This window comes from Arvicola amphibius, chromosome 3 (genome assembly GCF_903992535.2).
Source record: "Arvicola amphibius chromosome 3, mArvAmp1.2, whole genome shotgun sequence".
Classification (NCBI taxonomy): domain Eukaryota; kingdom Metazoa; phylum Chordata; class Mammalia; order Rodentia; family Cricetidae; genus Arvicola; species Arvicola amphibius.
In genome coordinates, this window is record NC_052049.1 from 154428282 (window position 1) to 154451685 (window position 23404).

Here is a 23404-nt window from a genome sequence, read left to right on the forward strand (position 1 = left end):
CCAAAATGCTAAAAGGTAAAGCAAATTTTATGGGATTTACCTTCAAATCACCGATTTCATCAGTGCAGCTAGCATGAACTCTCATTCAGCCAGAAAATGTTTATTAAGTTTCTACTATGTGCTACTCAGCATCCTAGGTGATGGGAATGTATGTCCCATCCTCAGAAAGCTTGCATTCCCGGGAGGAGGAGAGCAAAATAAAAGAGTAGTGTGTACAGGATGAAGTGGAAGTTGTGGAGAAAATAACTTTAGAAATGTACTTTAAATCTTTGAGCTGTAATTGAAATATACAGTTCACCTTAAATTATCCCTTCTGATCTTGCACAAAACCTTTTAACATGAGCAAAGTACACTTTGTTCAGTCCAGTAAATATTTGTTAAGCACCTAATATGGGCTTGTCACGATGCTCAATGCTGAGGAGAGACCCAGATAAGCATGCTGCTGTTGGAATTTTGCTGACAGGACTTAGTGGCTATCATTTTCTGCAGGAATCCCTTAGGACTAAGTTGGGGGTTTTCCCATCTCTGGTCATTCTAAGATAGGATTGTCTTTTTTATGCATATGGATATTTTTGCCTACATGTATGTCTATGCATCATGTGGGTGCCTAGTTCCCATGTATGTCATTGGAAAAGGGCATTGGATCTCTTATCCCCGGAATTGGAGTTATGGGTAATTAGCCGTCATGTAGATGTGGGATTTGAACCAGGGTTCTCTTCAAGAACAACAAATGCTCTTAACTGCTAAGCTGGCTCTCTGGCCCCAAGATGAACATGTGTCTATGGCATGTGTCTCTTTTCTACTTTATTATGAACTCACTGAAAGAAAAACCTGAATTTATGGTGCTACTGAGAATTCAGTAAGTGGCTGTTGACCCTGTTTAGGTAGCACGGCTAACCACAGAGACCATGCCTGCCCCTGGGTGTTCTCTAACTTCAAGACTAAATAGCAAGAAACAAACTTACTAGAATTTTCCTCTCTCTAGGTCTAGTATTAGTTGCTTCACCCATTGCTTTGACAAAACCCCGACAGAAGCAGTTTAGGTAAGTGGGGGTGTTTGGGCTCACAGTTTGAGGTACAGTCCATCATGATGGAGAAAATCTAGAGGCAGGAGCAAGAGGCAGCTGGTCACATTGAGTCTGTAGTCGGGGGCAGAAGCAATGAATCCAACGAGGGCTGCTAGCTTTCTCCTTTCAGTCCAGGACCGCATGCACACACGACTTCCATCTCCATTTAGGGACTGCCTTCCCACCTCAACCAGTGCAGACCAAAAACACTGGCACGAATGTCCCCAGAAGTTTGTCTCCTTGGTGATCGTATATGTGGAGTTTTCCTTAGCCATCATTGACAGAATCATATCCATCAAAGGTCTCCAGTGGAATCAATAAATGTTGACATGTGATCTGATATGATGGAAGAAACGTCTTCATCAAGACCACGTCCATTCTTCAGAAGGAAAACTACTTGGTGTTTTATCAGTCAAGAAATGTTCTTCTCTAAGCTCTCTCTTCCCTGACCTGAGCATTTGTCAGCCCCACCCCCAGTTCCTGCTGTCATGCTCTAGTTTGTTCCCAACCCCGCCTCTGCCATGCTGTAGTTCTGCTCTTGTTCTGACGTCACCCACGGACATCTGGGAAATGGAGAGAAAAGGACTCTTATTAACGTCTTGACCCTTGCTTTTGCTTGCTTTGCTGACAAATTTTAGAAATAAAAAAGACATAGATTATGTTTTCAACTAAATCTCAGTCTCTTGCTCACTCATTCTCCAAGGAAATAGAACTGATAAAAATTAAAACTGAAGCAACTGTCCCAAGGCTAATGTGTTCTATGGTTTTATTTTATCCAAATAATTATATCATGCAACATTTCCCCTTTGAACAAGGCTAATTCTCTGCCCACACGCACTGGCATTTGGCTGTAGTGGAGAAGGGGAGCTGTTCTCAATTCCTCTCAAAGGCAAATGCTTTCCCACACTTAGAAATGCATCCTTGATCCTCAGAGTGTTTGTCTTATGCCAAGAGTCAAAGTTTTAACTCTAGGCACTTTTGTTAAAGTATACCTCTAACAAAAAAGAATATTATATTTTTATGCTTGCTTGACTCAAATTCGTTTCTATGAGTTCCTGAGAAAAGGTATCTTTTTTTAAATTTTTTTTAATCATTCTTTTGGGTTTTATTTTTTTTCTTTTTCTCATTTTTTTATTCAAGATTTCCATCTCCTCCCCTCCTCCTCCCTCTTCCCTCCCCTCCCTTCCACCCATACTCCCACTCCACCCCTCTCCAAAGACAAAGAGCCATCAGGGTTCCCTTCACTATGTTAAGTCCAAGGTCCTCCCAGCTCCCCCTAAGTCCAGGAAGGTGAGCAACCAAACTAACAAGGCTCACAGTGAGCCCGTCCATGCTGCAGAGTTCATGTTCATTGCCATTGTCCTTGGTTTCTCAGTCCTCCTCCACCGTCAGCCACATTCAGAGAGTCCGGTTTGGTCCCCTGTTCCATCAGTCCCATTCCGACTGGACTTGGTGGTCTCCCGTTAGATCTGTCCCACCGTCTCAAGGGGTAAAAGTACTCCTCGCGGTCCTGGCTTCCTTGCTCATGATCAAACACCATCCTGAGCGAGATAACCCAGGCCCAAAAAGATGAACATGGGATGTACTCACTCATAATTGGTTTCTAGCCATAAATAAAGGACATCGAGCCTATAATTCGTAAAAAAATCCTAGAGAAGCTATATAAGAAGGTGAACCCAAAGAAAAACATATAGTTATCCTCCTGGATATTGGAAGTAGACAAGATTGCCGGACAAAAAATTGGGAACATGGGGGTGGGGTGGGATAGGGGATGGGGAGAGAAAAGTGTGAAGTGGAGGATGGGAAGAGCTTGGGGGAATAGGATGGTTGGGATATAGGAAGGGTGGATATGGGAACAAGGAATTATATATCTTAGTTAAGGGAGCCATTCTAGGGTTGGCAGAGACTTGACTCTAGAGGGGTTCCCAGGTGTCCAGGAAGACGCCCCCAACTAGTTCCTTGGGCAGCTGAGGAGAGGGTGCCAGAAATGTCCAGATCCTATTGTCATACTCATGAATATCTTGCATATCACCATAGAACCTTCACCTGGCATTGGATGGAGAAAATGACAGAGCCCCACATAGGAGCACCAGACTGAGCTCTCAAGGTCCTGATGAGGAGCAAGAGAAAAGGTATCTTTAAGAAGTGGAAGGAGAAGTTCAGTCTTAGACTTTTTGAGGACACAGTGAGTACAAGGCCATATATGAAACACTTTCATTTGTCTGAATAATTATGAGGCTAATGTAATACATATTAATATGTTACTACTGGCCAGATAGAAGTGGATTTAAACTAACAGCCCCAGTAGGAAATTAACAGTTCTGATTCAGTCTAGAATAAAGTTGCTAAGAGAATTATTTTGCTGTCTTTAATCTTTTGCCTTGATAGAGATAATTTGAAAAGCCCAGGGGGTATTCATCTATAACAGTGTACCTTTTAATCAGAAAATTGTGTGTGTTTGTGTATGTGTGTTATATGTGTATGGGTGTGATATATGTGTGTGTGATGTATGTATGTTTGTGTATGTGTGGTATATGTGTGTGTGGTGTGTGTGATGTATGTGTGTTTGTGTATGTGTGGTATATGTGTGTGTGTGGTGTGTGATGTATGTGTGTGTGTGATATGTGTGTGGTATATGTGTGTGATGTATGTTTGTATATGTGTGTATGTGTGATATATGTGTGTGTGCTGCATAAGTATGTTTGTGTAGGTATGGTGCCATTCTTCTTCAGGACTGAGACGCAAACCTGGGGCCTCCTACATTCTAGGTAAGTTCTTTACTAAAAAAAAAAAAAAAACTACACTGTTAGCTTTATTTGTTGAGTAATTCCCAAGGCTTTGGAATATCTTTGGAATTTTTTTTGTATTGCCCATTTCACAGTCATATAAAAGAGTAACTGAATTTATGAATGAAATGAGACTGATCAAATAGTACAGTAGAGGAAAGCATTTAGTTCAAAACTTCCCATGGACTGATTGAAACTAGTGTGATATATTGAAACAAAAGGAGAGAGAGAGAGAGAGAGAGAGAGAGAGCGAGCGCTGTGGTCAGGAAGCGAATATGTCCAGAGTAGTTCGAGTGGAGAACACCTGTTCCTTCTACTTGATGACAACTTACTTGGTGTTGATCTACAATCTATAACTCATGTCCCTTTAGTTAAGAATGGAATGCAGATGAAAAGACAAGTTCTGGCCCTCTGTCCTGTGTGACCAGAGCTACATCTATTGTTTTCAACAAAGGATATGTTTAAAGATAGTATTGATAAAATGGGAGTCTTCCTAGTTGATTTTTTTTTTGGTTAAAATTGGGTAAAATATTGAAATAACCCCATTCAGGTGTGGCAGCCCCTGCCTTTAATCCCAGCACTCAGAATTCAGAGGCAGGTGGATCTCTGTGAGTTCGAGGATAGACTGATCTATAAAGTGAGTCCTAGGAAAGCCAGGATTGTTACACAGAGAAACCCTGTCTTGAAAAAAAAAAAGAAAGAGAGAGAGGAAGGAGGGAAAAAGGAAGGAAGGAAGAACCAGTGGGATATGGAGTTTGAAAAATAAATTCAAAGAGGATCTAATTAGCTCCTTTCACCAATTTGAAAGACTCTTGGGGGCTGGTACTCTGCGGAACATAATGAGGACCGAAGGACAGAACTGTCATTTGGGTTGTAGCCTAAGCAGCATCATGCCTGCCCAGACCTTAGCCTGCTTTACTCTTCACCGTAGACACTATTATCTATTCACTTAACTTTTCTCTGTAAACCTCGTTCACTTATCTGTTGACCTGCTGCTCTCACCAGACCTTAACTTTCTTCAGAGTAAGTTCCCATCTGTCTTATTCATAGTGCCATAAACAGTCCCCCTATAAATATTTATTGAATTAAACAATTTATAGGGAGGTTCAGTGGAGGTTAATAGGAAAAGACATTTCTTTCTGTGTAGAGAGAGGAAGCTATCAAGCATTGAGCATATTTTACATGAACTAGTTTCATCTTCTTACAGTTTGTCATCAGCTCTTAGGAGCACTTCCATGCCAGAAAAGGCAAGGAAAACAAGGCCTGGGGAAAGGGAAATAACTCTTGCTGGAACTCATGCAGCTAGAACATGAATGCTAATCCATCCTGTGTCCATCACCAGTGGGCTTTCTACTATGCCATAAATGAACGAGAAGCTTTGTGAAGATAAATGTTCCCATCACGGTTAGACTTCAAGCCAAGACTATCTGGTCATCCATAGGGTGCTAAGTTATGCTAAAGAACACATTCTTGAATTGAGATAGATGTTGAATGAGATCCAAGTCTAAGACTGATTCCACGACAGAAGCAGCCCACGCATGATAAGAACAGCCGAATGTCTTTTTTTTAAAGTATCAGCATGGTAGAATCAAGACCAGACTTGCATCGTTCTTCTTTTAGTTGAATGTACTGCTCCAAACTCCTAAATCAGAAAGAGCAATTTGTTCAAAATGAGTCTTTCACTTAATCATTCTGATTAAGTCATAAAAATTTTACCATCTCTCAGGGCAAATGATCACTATACAATTCCCAAAATTAACTCTGAGATGGAACTTAAAAAAATACAAGTGAAAATGCATAATTGCATTTAACAACAGAAAAAGGGCCAAATCAGAAGAAAGGGACAGCATAGTCCCTGAGAGATACCAGCTCTGTGTCCACAGCTAGAAACTGGAATTTCTGCAGGCTGCAGTTACAGCTCCATCGGAGGACAGCTAATTGCAGTGTGCCAATAACCCAAGATTTTGCTCAAACACATTTGCCAAAACTGTTCTCTCTCCTCTCTTATATATGCTATTTGGGCTCTCCCCCTGTGTGTCCCACTTTCTCAGATACATAGTTCCCTGCCAGAGGAAGAGTTCATCTTTTTTAAAACATATAATTTGTAAAGCCCATAGCTTTACAGCAAAGAATCCCTAGAGTATATCCTTTATTTCCAAAAAAATTGATATGAGGAATTTTTATAAGGTTTTCATAAAGGCTTTTGTTTGTTTTAATTCTTCTAAGAGAAAGACTGCATTAGCTGTCTCTTCTGATACTGGGTTGTTACTAAATGTCTTGAGGGTAACCCCAATGCTTACGATTTCTCACGCCAAGATTTGGCATATTTGTCTGAGTCAATTTAAAGAAAGCAATTGTTTCCAAGATAAGGAATCATCCTGCAGATCACAAACCAGCCAGAGTATCTGAGCCTTATACAGTGAGGGACAGAATGCTACCGGAACACCCACACCACCCCAGCCCTGATGTTACACTCTAGAAGTTGAAAACTCTGCCAGGGCTCATTGTGGGCCTAAAAGGCCTCCGAAAAGAAATCAGTATTTCTCAGTACCTGTGTTTTTAACTAGGCATTTGGTTAGGCATATTTGTTCATATACTTTCAAATAGGTAGTTTATTTTCCTATGCCAGTGGCAAAAATCACTGAAAGAAAAAGCATTGGTATTAGTAGTTCAAGGGTACAATCCATCCTGACGGGGGAAGGCAAGGCAGCAGGAGTTCGAAACAGTTGGTTACATGATGTCCACAGTCAGGCACCTGAGAGTCATGAATACTTTTGTTCAGTTCACATTGTCCTCTATAGCCTAGGATCCAGTCCAGGAGATAGTACTTCCCACTTTTCAGATCAGCCTCTCCACCTCATCCAACCTCATCACAATGATTCCTAACAAGCGTGTCTAAGGGCTGTACCAGGAGGCTTAGCGCTTAGATGGTTCTAGATCCTGTCAAGGTGACAGGTTACACTAGCCAGCACTTAACAGTAGTGGTTCTCAACCTGTGGGTTGCAACCCCTTTGGGATCAAATGACCCTTTCACATGGGTCACCTAAGGCCATCAGAAAACACAGATATTTATATTACAATTCATAACAGTAGCAAAACTGCAGTTATGAAGTAGCAACAAAAATAATTTTATGGTTAGGGGTCTTCACAACATGGGGAACTGTATTAAAGGGTTGTAACATTAAGGCTGAGAACCACTGAGTTATAGTATCCACAAACCTCACTGATAATTTCTCTTTGAAGAATGACCCAAATCATAGACATTACATGTGGCAGCAATAGTTTTCCTGCAGACACAATGGTGGTTGTATAACTCTGCAGACAATCTTGGAGCAGCAGGGTAGCCACTAGGCACATTTTTAGTTGGTAGTTGAGTTCTCAAGCTACGGTTGGCCACATTTCAGCTGCTTAGTGGCCACCTGTGCTAGTGGCTGTGGTGCTGAGCAGTGCAGGTTATAAAGCAGTTCCATTGTTTGCAAATGTCCTACTGGACAGTGCTACCTGCAGGTTTGAATAACCAGAACTGATGATGTCTTCATTGGAGAAAGCCAGAGTGGAGTTGGATGGGCTATGTGATAGTTAGACTGAGCAATACAATCTTCAATATTAAATAACAATCTATCCTGTAATCAGTGACCACAATGGACTTAAGACACCCCTTTTGGGGGAAAGTTAAAAACTATTTATGAAGCTTTCCTCATTAGTCCCTGACCTCTCTTGGGTATTTTCTTTAGAAAACTTGTAAATTCCTTCTCTTCTTTGAGCTCCATGAAACTCTTCTTAAAAGGGCATTGGCCAGTTTTACAATCTAGTAATAGCTTCCTCTTGGGCCTGGGAGTGATTCCTTTGAAATGCAATCATCAAAAGAGACATTGCTGTCTCTAAGCTCCTGTGGGAGAAGGGGGTTCAGCTCTGTGGGCACCTTGTTCCAGGTAGTAAAGCTACTTCCTGTCAGCTAGGTTTCTTTTTTTTAATTAAACCAGTTACAGTGATATATCTTTACACAGTGTAATCAAATATCTCACAACAGTATGTAATTTATACATTTCTGGTGCTTTATACATTTCAGAATAATCTCATGCCAATTTATTAATACTGCCAACGGTTGTAGAATATATGACCTATTTATATAATGTTGATGGCATGTTATATTGAATGTCCCATTTCACCAAAACTAAACATAACACTGGGAAGCATAAAGAAATGTCAACCCTTGTTGTCCTTGCTTGTGGCTTTGGAAGCCACGGTGACTTATGCTCAGGCTTCTGCTGCCTGACTGAAATGACTTCCAACAAGCTCCTTTTGTTCCTTTGTTGGGATCTTCTTGTGCTTATCTACTCAGAGTACCATGAGCAACTGAGTGTGATGACCACACCTTCCTTTGGTTTCCAAAGACACTATACTCGTCACTCATTAGTTTCTTCTCTCTTACCTAACATGTTTTTCCTGTAAAGACCTGACTTCTTCTATTGTATCCAAGCTTCTCAAAAAGCAGGAATGAGAGAGAGGGGCTTGGAGAGAAACATACAGTCAGACTGTGTCACTCTGATGAGAACTGGAAGCACAGGCCTTCCCAGCTGATTGCTCTCATCAGAAGCATTTGTTTTTTTTTTTTTTTAAATTCTGTGTTCCTATGAGGGTCACTCAAGTGCAAAGTCTCTCTCTCTCTCTCTCTCTCTCTCTCTCTCTCTCTCTCTCTGTCTCTCTCTCTCTCTCTCTCTCTCTCTCTCTCTCTCTTCTCTCTGCATCAGAGGGAACATATTGCTCTGCTGAGTGACTCAAGGGGACACCCCAAGAAGAGAGGACCCATTGATATGGGGTTGTCCTTCTGGGAAATGAACGAGCAGTCCCCACCAACAACCCATATCAAAGTACATCTGGTGGTAACGAGCAAGCCAGGCAGATGTTCCTTCCCACTGGAGCTGGTGGCAGATGATCAAATTGTGTTTTCAAAGATCTCATTGCTAATTATACTGTTGGTAGTGCTTAACATAACTGCAGTATGATTATCTTAATGATGTATGTATGTATGTAGCCAAGAAAATTTTCACTTGGATTTAACATCTATTCTCATTTTTATAAGAAATTGGCAATTAAATTTGTCACAGAAAAAATATAATTGAATGTTCATTTCTTTAAATATTCATTATATATGTGTATGAATGTTTCGTACATGTCTGTATATGTACAATGTGCATGTGTGGTGCCAGCAGAAGTCAGAAAAAGACATCAGATCCCCAAAACTTCAGTTATGGCTGGTTGTGGACCACCATGTGGGTGCTGGGAACTGACCCTAGTCCTCTACAAGAGCAACAAGCATTCTTAAACTCTAAGCCACCCTTCCAGCCTCATAACTGGATGGTTTTTTGTTTGTGTGTTTGTTTGTTGTTGGTTGGTTGGTTTTTCAAGACAGGGTTTCACTGTAGCTTTGGAACCTGTCTGTGGGGTAATATTAGACAGGCCACATATGTCTGCATTGTATTGGCGGCCAGATGCTCAAGCCACAGTCCCAACTGAGGTGGTCACAATAGCACTTACAGACTGGCTGCCGCCCTGGGTCAGGATATGCTGCTGTTGTTCTGCTCCCTTCTTTGTAATTATGGGGACCGCCTGGGAAGAGGTGTTAACCCAAGCCAGTACACTTAGTTTCCTAGAAACTTTTCTTCTTGACTACCAACCCTTCTCAGACTCAACCCATTCTTGCTGGGTAATCAAATTTCAAATTTGTTTCTCCAAATTCCGGTTTTTTCCCAAGCCCCAGGCCCTATAGCTAACTGCCTGCTAGTTTTGGAAGTCCATAGTCTGGCGACTGCATGATGCAACTGGGCTAACTAAGGGAATTTTGAGTGTCTTGAATTGACATTGTCAGGAAGGATTTGGATGTAATTCCAGCACTCTGGAGGCAGAGAAGTAGGAGGATCCTGTGTTCCAGACCAGCTTTGAACAAACAAGCCAGGAACCAATAACTGAGACTGTAATTCAATGGTGCACAGCACTCGCTAGAATGCAAAAGCCCTGGATTTGATCACCAGCACAGGAAGGAAGGAAGGAATGAAGAAAGGGAGGGAGGGACGGAGGGAGGGAGGGAAGGAGGGAGAATGGAAGGGAGGAAAGGAAAAAAGAAGGAAGGAGGGAGGGAGGGAGGGAGGGAGAATGGAAGGGAGGAAAGGAAAAAAGAAGGAAGGAAGGAAGGAAGGAAGGAAGGAAGGAAAGAGGAAGGGAGGGAGGGAGGGAGGGAGGGAGGGAGGGAGGGAGGGAGGGAAGGAAGGAAGGAAGGAAGGACGAATTATCAAAACCTAGGCATTACCTCATCATTTTCTTTTGATTTTAGACAGAGCTCCACCCTTAGGAACTGGCCCGAGTCTGTCTTCCATCAAAGTAAAGAAAATGTGAAGAACATTCCAGATGAATATCGTCTCTGAGGAGGCTGAAATACTGACTAACTGTGGTACAGTCTGTGGGAATTCTCCCCCACTACCACAGAGGCAGACATGCTGTGCACGTCCCTGAACTAGCTCTTGTTAAGGTGAAAACTATCCATTAGGCACTCATTAAAGGGACAAGACAGGCTTTATTTAAGCTAGGACAAGGGAAAGAGACACTTTAGTAAAGAACTAAATGCAAATATGCAGGAACAAAAGGCTGAGGCTTTAAAAACATTTGTGTGTGCTAAGGGAAAACCGGGAGCTGCTGAGAATTTGTTCAATGTCATTAGATGCATGCCTGTGGCTGGCACTTATCAAAGTTAGGCCCCTACTCTACTCTGTAGGCCCCTACAGAGACTGGGTGGGGAAGAGACCATACATTTCAAAAGGAGGGCTCCCAGGTCCTTGAGAAAGAAACTCCCGGAATGCAGAAGATAAATCTCAAAGAGAAAATACATTTATAACTACATGTTTTATAACAAAAATGCTTTAAGAAAGAGGTCAAGGTCCTTCCCCCCAGGTTTTAGCTGGAATGATGAGTACATTCTTTGAACAAACAGTATCTTGCTTTCTCCAGCAGCATTTAAGGAGTCTGCGGTTGTCATGCTAGGGACACAGCCTTGAACTGATAGAAACTACTAGGTTAGTGTTTGTTCAGTTTCTTCAGGGTTACAGTTGCAAGAAATAAGGAGACTGTTTTCTGATGGGTTCTTAGAGGCCAAGGTTTCTCAGAGGAGTCTCACATTTAATCAAGGAGGGAATCTGTCTGCGTCCTTGGAATGGACAGAGTGTTCCTCCCCCATCACAAGGGGCTTATCAAAGAACAAAGGCCTTTATGCTGGTGCCTCTCCTGTAATCCTGCAACCAGGAAATTGAGGTAAAATGATTGTGGGTCAAGGCTATCATGGGTTCCACATAGAGAATCCGTCTTAGAATTAAACAGAACAAAGAGCAGGGCCTGACAGCAAACATTTGCAATCACAATGCCTGGGAAGCTGAGGTAGGAGGATCAGGTGTGAGTTCAAGGCCTGCCTGGTTTAATTACTAAAACTTGGTTTCAACCCATGCCCCCAATTCCCAGAGAAACAGGAAGGGAAGAGGTGGGGAGGTAGAAAAGAAAAAAAAAAAAAAAAAACAGAAAAGAAATGCTTTCATTCCTTTATTCCTTCCTTCCTTCCTTCCTTCCTTCCTTCCTTCCTTCCTTCCTTCCTTCCTTCCCTTTCCTTTTCTTTTCCTACCAAGAGGCAGAAATGTAGCTTACATTTGGGGATTACAGTGGATTAAATGAGAAATGTCCCGCATAGGTTCCCATACCTGATCTCTTGATCCCCAGTTGGTAGTGCTGATCTAGGAGGTTTGGTCTTGAGGAAGCTTGTGGCTGGGGGTGGGCTTTGAAAGCTTAAAGCCTGGAGCCACTTCCTGTTTGCTTTTCCATCTGCACACGTTCATTGAAGCTGTGAACTCCCCTGCAGCTTCTGCTCCTGCCGCAGTTCCTGCTGCTTGCTGCAGTGTTTCCACCCTGATGGACCTGTTTACCCTCTGGAGCCAGAAGCCCAAGTAAACTCTTTTGTCTATTGTTGTTTTGATCGTGGTGCTTTCTCACAGCAAAAGAAAAGGAACTAATACGCGTACTATCAGAATGTTTTTAGAGAAACTGAAGATGAGGCTTCTGTTGTACCAATGGAGCGCATCCTCCAGCAAATGGACTGAGCTTTCCTTACAGCATCCTACCTCAACAAAACGAAACAAACAAACAAACAAAAAACCCTACTTCATTCTTGCTCTGTACACTAAGAACTCTTACAGGCACAGAACAGGGGTGAACACGCTTATTTGATGTGTGATGTACATTCTGACAATGGAGACATAGTCAACAAACAAGATCATCTCAGAATGCTTTAGGGAAAATTGCTACAAAATAACACAGATGGGGAGAAGGGACAGAGAGTGGGGGATGGAGAAGAGGCTGCTTTGTCTGTGGAAGCCAGAGGCCCTTCTCCTAACAGGTAGCTGACTCAAAGAACCAAACCTGCCGGGCAGAGGTTACAAGCACGCATTAAAAAATGCAATTGGGGGAACCTTTTCATTGTGTTTAATGGTGGTGTATCTCTCAGAAGTAGGAGGGTGATGTCTTGACTCAGCTTGTTGTCCATGCTAATAAAAGCAGTGTGTTGTGTGTGGTGTAAAAGCAGAGCCTTGGTGTAAAGAGACATGGCCCCTCCTCCTGGCATACTCCTGCCTTATTCACAGAAGCTGTAAATGTAACGGCTCCCACTTGCCACTCTCTCTGGACACAGGAGAGCAGAACAGAAGAGTGCCCATGGCCCATCAGAAGCCACACTGCCTCGTGTCACTAATGGCTGCGATTGTAGTCAGTCTGTCGTGGCACATTCCCAAGGAGTGCTGGCTGAGCCTGTTGCAGCCAGTATCAAACTGGTTTGCTGCTGCCAAAACCCTGATCTCAGATAAACTCTGTGGATGAAAGGTGCATTATCCTGCAGCAAGGCAGGTACTCTAGAATTCAGGCTGTCCTTAGAGATGCTCATCTGGAAAGGTGTCGTGCTAATTTAGCGCTTAGCTGCAAGGGAGTCACACCCTTCAGTTTCTGTTGCAGCCCCAGCATTATTATCGTTTCTTTCATAAACACTACTGTGCCCGCAGAGATTAACAAGCATTGGGAATTATAATGGAACATGTTACTTCTGATTCATTTTTTATCTTTGTAGGAGGGTATGTATGGGTTTGTGCAAGGACTGTGTGTAAGGACAGGCATGCACACGTCTCATCATACCTGTGGAGGACTATACAAAACTACCAGGGTAGTTTGAATGACTCCTATATCATAGGGAGCGGTACTCTTAGGAGGTGTGGCTTTGGTTGAATAGATGTGGCCTTGTTGGAGGAAGTATGCCACTGTGGGGGGTAGGCTTTAAGGTCTTATATATGCCCAAGCCACACCCAGTGCCCCAGTCTACTTCCTGTTGCCTTTTGATCATGATGCAGCCAGTACCATGTCTGCCTCCAGGCCACCATGCTCCCTGCCATGATGATAATGGACTGAAACTCTGAAGTGCAAGCCGCCACCTCAATTAAATGTTTTCCTTTATAAGAGTTGCCATGGTCACAGTGTCTCTTCACAGCAATAGAAACCCTAAAGATAGTTCTTATCTTCCACCTTCTTTGAGACATGGTCCCTTGCTTACCACTGCATATCTCAGGTAAGCCAGGTCATAGCTTCTTGGGATGCCCCTGTATCTGCCTCCCATCATACCCAAGGAGCACTGGGATTACAGATGCCTGCTGTCACATCCAGCTGTACCTGGGTTCCAGGGGTCGGGGTCCTCACTCTTGTGGAACAAGCGTTTTGCCCTTCAGGCCATTTCTTTAGCCCATGTTTCTGATCATTGAGGAAACTGGATGAAATGAATATTTTCTTCAAGCTTTATTCCTCCATTTATCTTAAGTGAGTACTGCTTATTCTTCCTAATAGAACCTAGCTCAGTGTGTTAGTCTGGGACTTCACTGAAGCCCCCTGACATTCATATATACAAGGAGTCTAAAAAAATGTTTAATTAGAAGCCTCACCTCAGCCCCTATCCTTATTCAAAAAAAACCCCTGGAATGTTTGACGGGGGCTTTACTCCAGCTCCTGGTATAAGCCCCCTCTCCTGGGAGTTGCCTCAGTACAAACTCCGCATCCAAGAAATCCCTCCAAACAGTGACACCCCCCCCCCAGGGTAAAGAAAGCCCACCAAAGGGTAACCCCTCCCCAGTGAAGGTCAAGACCACTCCCACAGGCTATTTAAATTGCCCCCCCCCCAAGAATGAACACACGGTCTCCTGGTTTATCGTGGTCTTTCGGTTCTCCATTCCCCTCTTCATGTTTTCAAGGTGGGGGGGGGGGCTCCCAGGAGTTCTGGCAGCCATTAAAAATGAGTGTCTTCTAATTTTGTCTAATTCGATCTGATTGGAATTATTGTGTCAGCAGAGAGATTAGTCGTTTAAGGAAAAATACTGAACACAGTGGTCATCTAGGCTTGCTTAAATATTTCTGATGATCTAGAATTTTCAACTCCAGGATGGTTTCTAAAGTAGCAAGGTGCTTTGGAGCTGTTGCATCCCTGGTGTGCTCAGCAGTGGTGGCTGTTTATAAGACCAAACATGAACTCACAAGTCTTGAGCCAGGTAAGTAGACTTAGATATTATTCCTTTTTAAAAATTCTATAATATTTGAGATATTAACTATGTAAACGTCACATTCCTCATGTACAAGTTGTGGCTAAAATAATCCCATGGACTTTTTAAAGCATTTACTTTAGGACATGTTCAGACAAAATGCAGGGTTTTTGTCAGAGTTTAGGACTTCTCCCTTGTAGCTAACTCTTCGTGATCCCCTATCAGTGCCAGAAGAAACACAATCTAAAGTTTCCATTGCTTCAAAAGGGGGACTTCAAGCAAAAACAATGCTTCAAAGTTCAAATTCTTCAAGAAAGATCTGGAAGAATAAGTGACCCAATGCCTCTGTTCCGATCCATAAAGGTCCTGCGACATGGGGGCATGGCAGGGGAGTAAAGTTGGGAATCAATGCAGAAGAAAGCATTTGATGCCTGGGCCCTGCCCACCCTGCTCCCCACTGAGAAGCTCTGTCAGCAAGGTTTACAAGAAGGAGCTGAGAAGTGGGATCTAATTTGCTCCCCCTTAACCGAACCTCATGCTCTGGAGTCGGGCTGGGCAGAAGGAAGTCTTGTTTCCTAACCACTGAAACGCAGTGTGATGGGTGATGTTGTACTGACTCAAACGGAGGCTTCCTCTAAGACGCGGGAACATAACAGGGGCCTAGACAGAATGATCTGGATAAAAACACTGTGCGTATTGTGTTGTGTGCTCCCTTCTTTCAGACTTGGGAGACAATGGGTTCCATAGAAAATTCCCCAGGTCACCACCACACTCTAGGAAAGAGGAACCACAGGCAATGAAGAAATGGATTATTAAGTCAAAGATTGGCAGCAACTTTACAGAAAACGTAAACAATCGAACAAGGTCAAGACGTGTGTTTTCTCTGACTGAGAAGGGTCCAAACACAGCTCAGAATATCAGAAGATCTCGGGAGGCCTTTAGGCTGAGGTCTAGAGTGTGCTATGGGAGCCTTACAGTTGACAGTCTAGAAGGCTGACCTCCCTTGAAGTCTGGCTTGGTCCAACGCTGAAGAAGACACCAACATGTAACAGGAATGGAAGCCCTGGGAAGAACAAGGAATTTTGGCAGTGCTCTTCTCTGGTAGAAGAATGGCACACAGGCATTTAAGCAGAACCATGCAAAGAACACCACACTTTGGATTAGACACGCCTTTCCTTTATGTCAAGATGGATTCATCACCTATTCCTATAATTAATTTTTTGGGAAATATGCAAATTACCATGACTTGTACTTAAAATGGTGCAGCTTTATTGATCTCACAGTTTCTGTGAGTAGGGAATAATAGTGGGCTTATCTCTGTTTGGAGTCCTCTGAACCTAAGGCTGTGACCTCACCTGAGGTTTCATCCACTTCCAAGTTCAATCCCATGGCTGGGAGATTTCACTTCTTTGCGATTGTTCACCTAAGGCCTCCATTTGCTGACATTGAGTGGAACCCACCCTCAGCTCAGAGGCTACCTATACTCCCTGGCATGGGAGGGGTTCTTGGACAAGTTGGCTGCCTCCTCAGAATCAGCAAGAGAGAAACATGCAACAGTCATGTGCATGTGATGGAATATATGTAAACAGACATGTCCCATCATGTGGATTAAAAGGCAGATCACAGACTGCCTACAGTAGATGGGAAGTGAAAACAAAAGCCATGCGATTCGGGAGCCTGGGGCCTCTGTCTGCAGGAAGGATAATCGCTCTTCTCAGACTCAACCCTCAGACAGTGTAGAGGGTAAGGACTGACCTGGCCTCGTGTAATAATACACAACATTCTCCCTGAAGGTGGGAACGTGAGATAAAGTGTGATGGACAGAGGGGCGTGATGGGTCACAGTTGTAATTCCAGCTGGCAGGGAAGAAGAGACAGAACAATGCTAAGTCTGAGATCAGCCTGGGATACACTGCAAGATCTTCTATTAATAAATAAATTTAAAAAGCAATATGGAAAAATCAGATTACATTTTGTCTGACACTAGGATGTAACTTAAATTTCTCCTTCACCTTGGATACTTATGATATTTATTTATTTTTCAGGGCCTTACTCTAAAGTCCTGAATCACTTTGAATTCGTGACTGTCCTGCCTCAGTCTCCCTGCTGGGAATACAGGTGTGAGCCACTATGCTCAACGAAAGAGCTATCTTTGTATTAGCTAAAGTATTTCTACATTCTCTTCTCTACCCGGTACTCATATTTCTCCACATTAGTGCCTCAGAAATACATTATCTTCATCTAACAGCTGTTTAAATATTTTAATATGAAAATACTATACTTCACATTTTTTCCAGGTTAGGTTTTCTAGGTTTGTTAATTATTTCAAACACAAAATGATTCTAGACCCTCCATCACAGCTATTTATACATGCTTAACTACATTTATCTCTCTCAAATACAAGTTTGCCAAGGTTGGGTTTTGAATTTTAAAAAATAATTTATTATTAATGCATGTGTGTGTGCATGTATGCATGCATGTATGCGTGCATGTATGTGCATGTGTTCACATGTGCATGCCATGGTTCACATGTACAAGTCAGAGTTTGGGAGTTGGTTCTCTCCTTCCATCATGTGTTCTGGATATTGAACTCAGGTTGTCAGGCTTAATGGTAAGTGCTTCTTTTTTTACTACGCCATATTGCCAGCCTTGGGTTTGTCACATAGAATCCTAAACCCTGTTAAAATACTTTAAAACAATGAGCATCACTTACAAACAAATAAAATTCAGCGTTCTACAGCAACAACTCTGAGATGTACTAGAACCTATTTTAGTTATTTCAATGGATTTCTGTTTTATTTTGAGCTTTTTCATCTCCTTTTAACTCTCCATAAATGCTAACATTTACTGCAATTACCATAAAACATTAATGATTGTCAGTAGAAAAGTCTATTTAGTAAAGCATGTATATTTATAAGTTTTTAGCTAATGAAAAACGAATCTGCCAGCATCTTCTGTCTTGTTGGAAATTACAGCATGTCCCTAGGATGCCATAAACATGGAAAATAGCACAAAGGTCAGCAAAATCCAAAAGGAAGTCAGCGTCCCCAGAATGAACAATAATTCTGCAAATGTTTTGCATTTTCCACTTCCTTGTTGCGGTGGTTTCTGCTTTTTGGTGGGTATCAGTGAGGAAGGCGTGTCGGGCAGCATCATCCTAACATTAGTGCTGTGACTTGGCACATGGACAACCTCTCCTGGTGCATTTGTCCTTCCAGATTTTCCAGTTTCTTGGTAGTTTACAAACTGGCTTCTTGCTGCTGTTGCTCTAGATAAGAATATCAGGATGAATGTCGCTATGATCCTGAGCATGGGTTCCTACAGAAGACTTCAAAAGGGCAGCAATGCCTAGCGGGTCTACCATGGGCTGCTCTGTCACCACCCTTGAAGTAGAATGTCTAGTTCAAAATGTTAGTCATCACGGCTTTGTGGGCAGAGCTGGGGAAGAGATCAACGTTTACAGGGTTCATTCTTGTTCCTACAGCGTATTTCTGGGCCACCAAACACAAACAGAGAACGTACAGAGCAATTGCACCAGCAAACTTCATTCGGCAAAGGCTTCCCTTTTAGGAAAGTGAACCGGCGAGTTCTTTAAATTTCCACTTCCTGAGCTGCACATGAGTTGTGGTGCATACACGCAGTCTGGGGTTCTGAGGAAGCTGAGGCAGGAGGATTGGAAGTTCAAAGACAGGGTGAATTCAAGCGCAGCTTGGGCATTTAGAGGCTCTGTCCCTAAAGTTTTAAAAAGGTCTGAGCTTATAACTCACCAATAAAGGACACACACACTTGGCGTGTGCAAGGCTCTGGGTTCAACCCCAAGCACTGAAAACAAAAATTGCACTTGAATGCCATCATTATCACCCATTTCATTCAGCTCTCCACTTGTTTCCTGTTGGTTGTCCTTTTTGGTCTCTTTCAAAGCTATTTTTGTTGGTTTATCTCGTGGTTGTGTGTGTGTGTGTGTGTGTGTGTGTGCATTCTTTCACAGAGGGGATATTGAGTGTCCCCTCTATTTCTCCCTACCTTAGTCCTTTGAGACAGGGTCTCTCACTGAGCCTGAAGCTAACTTGGCACCCATAAGCCCCACTGATCCTGCTGTCTCTACCCCTGGCACAACTAGAGTGACAGGCAGTCACATCCAGCTTTTTTTTTTTTTTTCTCGAGACAGGGTTTCTCTGTGGCTTTGGAGCCTGTCCTGGAACTAGCTCTTGTAGACCAGGCTGGTCTCGAACTCACAGAGATCCGCCTGCCTCTGCCTCCCGAGTGCTGGGATTAAAGGCGTGCGCCACCACCGCCCGGCTCATCCAGCTTTTTTTTTATATGTGTCCTGGGGATTTGAACTTGCTTCCATAGCAAGTACCTTATTGTAAGGCCCATCTACCCAACTCCTGTTTATCTGTTTTTATTATGATAAAATATACTTGACACACACTTATTATCTTAGTTACTATTTCTTTTTGAGATGGGGTCACCTGTATTCCTGACTGGCCTTGAACTTGCTAAATAGCTCTGAATGACCTTGAAGTCTCGCTCCTCCTGCCTCTTTCCTCCCCGGCCCCCAAATGCTAGAATTAGCATTGCCTGTCACCACACCCAGTGTATCTGATGCTGGGAATTAAATGCGAAGCCTTAGGGATGCCAGGCAAGCACTCTACCAACTGAGCTACATTCCCAGCTCTTGGATACTTTACGTACACAGTTCAGAGTGTTAAGTATGTTCGCATTGTCATATAATCAGTCTCTGGAACACTTCTCATCTCGGATTCCATCATTCTCTCCATCATTCCCACCTCGCCCCGACCCTCCAACCTCGGCAACCTCCATTCTGTTTGTCTTTATAAATCTGGCTTTTCCCAGGGCCTCATGTGGATGTAATCGTACAATATTTTTCTATGTGTAATTGGCTTATTTCACTTTATAATGTGTTTGTATATGACTCCTGGTTGTTTATGAGCATTCTGGCTCAGAATTTTCAACAGGGAAAGACAGCATGACCCTTTGGGAAGGAGGGAAGAGTCTGGATTGTCATAGTGAATATGGCTGTTACCAGTATTTAATGGCCAGGTACCAGGGGAAGCAGAACAGTCTGCAGAGTGCGGGTTGTTCCCACAGGGCAAAGAACTACCCTGCTCAGATAGCAGTAATGAAGATGGCAGAAATTGCATGCTGGCAACCTCTTTGTCTGTCAAGTAAGCATTTGGGCTAGATGGATTACAGTTTTCCTCCAAGCTCTAAGAATCTTTTGTTCTATCACTTCCTTTACAATGACTCCGAAGCATCATGTTGCTGTCATCCCCTTTCTTTAATTACAACTTCGTAAGCCCAAGTCATTTTCATTTAGACAACCCAATGGAACCAGTCACAGAGATTAACCATAAATCCATACCACTCCCTGTTAAATACATCTTGTCTGCTTGGGTTAAAATGCAAAGGGCTCTTTAGTCAATTATGAGACTGATAAAGACAGCAGTCTGGACACAGTCAGCAAAGGCCTTTCACTCCAGTCATCAAGGCCGCCATTGTGCTGTCAGAGCTTACCCAAAGTGGCTCTCTCTCACTCTCACCTCTAGCTGGAGAACTTTCTGGGTTAGCATAAGAACATGGACAGTGGAGGAAATGTAGTTCTCTTATGGTCATTTCCCACTGTCTGTAAAGAGAAAGTCCCATACTAGACACATAGGGGAGTCATAAGGAGGGTTGGCAGAACCCAACAACACTGAGAACTGGTTGCACACATGGAGAAACAAGATAAGCACACTCCTTTTGTGTGTGTTTATTATCGAAAAGGTAAACCCAAGTTCATTGCTACTTACGTTGTTGTATCACTCTCAGGACAAAGAATAGTATGTATTGAAAATGTGAACTTCCTGGATGAAAAGCAGTGTCCATTCAAACAGTGTAACTGTGATTTTTTTTTATGGAACTTTCCTTGGCACATACTACAGGTTCCAAAGTTAAGACACTAAGAACTGGGCAGATGTAAAGTCCTTGCTGCTCAAGCGTGACCATCTGAGCTCAGATTCCCTGCACACACATAAAAAGACATGTTTGAAACTGATGGTAATGCCATTGTTGAAGACAACACTTACATAGATCATTGAGCATGGGAAAATTGAGCTGGTTCCTAACTAGAGCTTTCACCTGTGGTCTTAGGGTTTCTATTGTTCTGAAGAGACACCATGACCATGATGACTCTTATTAAGGAAAACATTTAATTGTGTTAACTTCTGAATTTAACAGCTCAGAAGTTCAGTCCATTATCATCATGGTGGGACAAGGCAGCATGCAGGCAGATGTGGTACTGGAGAAGCAGCTGAGAGTTCTACATCTTGAGGCAACAGGAAGTAGTCTTATTGTCACACTGAGGGAAGCTTGAGCAAAAGAGACCTCAAAACCGTCCTCACCATGACATACTTCCTCCAACAAGCTCACACATAGTCCAAAAAGGCCACAGCTCCTGATAGTGCCACTTCCTATAAGGGCCATTTTCTTTCAAACTATCACATTCCACTTCCTGGCCTCCAAAAGCTTATAATCATACCATAATGCAAAAATGCACTCAGTCCAACTTCAAAAGTCCCATAGTTTTTTATAGTCTCAACAATGTTTTAAAGTTCAAAGTTCAATGTCTCTTCTGAGATTCATGCAATCTCTTAACTATAATCTCCTATAAAACCAAAATAAAAAATCAGACCACATACTGCCATCATATAATGGCATAGGATATACATTACTGTTCCAAAACATTGGACAGGGAACATAGTGAGGGAATACTGAACCAAAGCAAGACTGAAAACAAGCTGGGCAAACTTTGCATCTCCGTGTCTAATGTAAAAACACTCTTCTGATCTCTAGCTCCTTTTAGCTTTGTTGGCTGCAACATACTTTGTTCTCTCAGACTGCTTTCACTCCTGTTAGCAGCTTTCCTTAGCAGGTATCCCATGACTCTGGCATCTCTAACATCCAAGGCAATCCAGGCTTCAACTTCACGGCTTCATGTAACGATCTCGCTAAGCCTCCCTCAGGGACACCACTGATACAAGCCTGGGCTCAGCAGCTTTCATTAGTCTGGGCAACAAATTCCATAGCCCCTTTCTTTTGTCCTTAACTTCAGAGCCAACATGGTTGACGCTGCCAATTTCTGCTGCTTACTTGGGCTGGAACATGGCCTCCTTATTAAATTACATCTTTACCAATTTTTCTGTTTTTGATGGTTAGATCAGGCTGGCCTCAAACTCAAAGATCCACCAGCCTCTGCCTTCCAAGTACTGGGATTACAGATGTTCCCCACCACACCACCCAGCTCTAAGCTTTTCTTTAGTTCCTTTTCACAAGTTGGAAACTTAGTCGAGTGGGGTCTTGCCCTGAGGTTACCACTCCCTTTATTCCATTTCTTGCTCAGCTTGTTCCTTTTCAACATAAATATATTCTTTAGAGTTACCACTAACAACCACACAACAGAGTCTCTACTTGGCTGTTTTGAAATTTCTTCTGCTGATGGTATTAATCTAAACCTCTTCACTTTAGCCTCAGGTAGACTTTTTGGACAAGGGCAAAAAGCAGCCATATCCTTCACCAAAATATCACAAGTTGGTCTCTAGGCTACATACTAACAGTCTTCTTCTCTGAAACCTCTTGAGCCAGGCCCCCCACAGTTGAGATCACACTCAGCACCACTGTCTTCCAGGCTCTTACTAGGATGGCCCATTAAGCAGTGCTAAAAGCATCCTACTACTTTCCTAACCCAGACTCCCAAAGTCCATATTACCCCAAAGAAAAACATGGTCAGGCCTATCTCAGCAATCCCCCAGCCCCTGGTACCAACTTCTTAGTTAGGGTTTTTATTTCTTTTCTGCGAAGAGACACCATGATTGCGGCAGCTCTTATAAATGAAAACCAACTGGGGTGGCTCCCTTACAGTTCAGTGGTTCAGTCCATTATCATTATGGGGGGACATGGAAGCTTGCAGGTAGACAAGGTACTGGAGAAGTAGTTGAGAGTCCTATATCTTGCAGGCAACAGGAAATGTTCTCAGTGTCACACTAAGGGAAGTTTAAGCAAAATATCTCAAAACTTGCCCCACACTTCCTCCAACAAGGCCACACTTACTTCAATAAGGCCACACCACCTAATAGTGTCACTCCCTATGGATGTCATTCTCTTTCAAACCACCACACCCCTACTAATTTTGGTGATATTGTGCATGCCACCAAAGGCGACCAACCCAGATCCAAACCCTGAGATTTATAATCATGACCTGCCTGCATGACACACTGGTAAGGTAGTGGCACAGAAGTTGTGATAGTAACCAACTATTATCTGATTAGATTTAAGGCCCACTCCATGAGATTGAACCCATGCCTGACACTGCGTGGGTGGCCAAAAACATGAGATTAAATAGATCATGGACCCAGGGGAAAACTAAATACTATTGTACTGCTGAAGGAACATAGCAGTAGATAACTCCGTATTACATTCTTCTATACACACAGATCAGCATCTTGTTCAACCATCATCAGAGAAGCTTCCTCTTGTAGGAAATGGGAACAAATACAGAGACCCACAAGGACAATGTGCAGAGAGTGAGAGACTTTGAAGCACTCAGTCCTAAATGGGATGTCTCCATCAAACCCCTCCTCGCAGGTCCCAGGGAACTATGGATAAGAGGAGATAGAAAGAACATAAGAGTCAGAGGTGTTGGTTGAAACCAAGGACACAGTGTACCAGATAAAACTGGCCTGGTGTACAATGAACTCACAGAGACTAAAACAGCACACAGGGCCTGCACAAGTTCAAGCCAGACAGAGGAGAAGTAGACATGAGCTCCTATCCCTAACCAAGGAGCCATCTCCAACTGATAACTTCTTGCAAAGGAAAATTTCGTTTTCTCCGATGGAGTATAAAAACCACATTTCAGGGTAGGACCCATGCCCAACGGTAGATGACCAACA

General features: G+C 42.9%; 1 protein-coding gene across 1 annotated transcript in view; it reads right to left on the bottom strand.

Moving 5' to 3' along the window:
* Me1 (malic enzyme 1) overlaps positions 1–13544 on the bottom strand; it is a 138980-nt gene extending 125436 nt beyond the window's left edge. Inside the window, exon 1 of the mRNA XM_042054733.1 lies at positions 13482–13544. Within this exon, the coding sequence (XP_041910667.1) occupies positions 13482–13544 (63 nt within the window). The remainder of the gene's footprint in view (positions 1–13481) is intronic.
* Positions 13545–23404: the final 9860 nt, after the last annotated feature.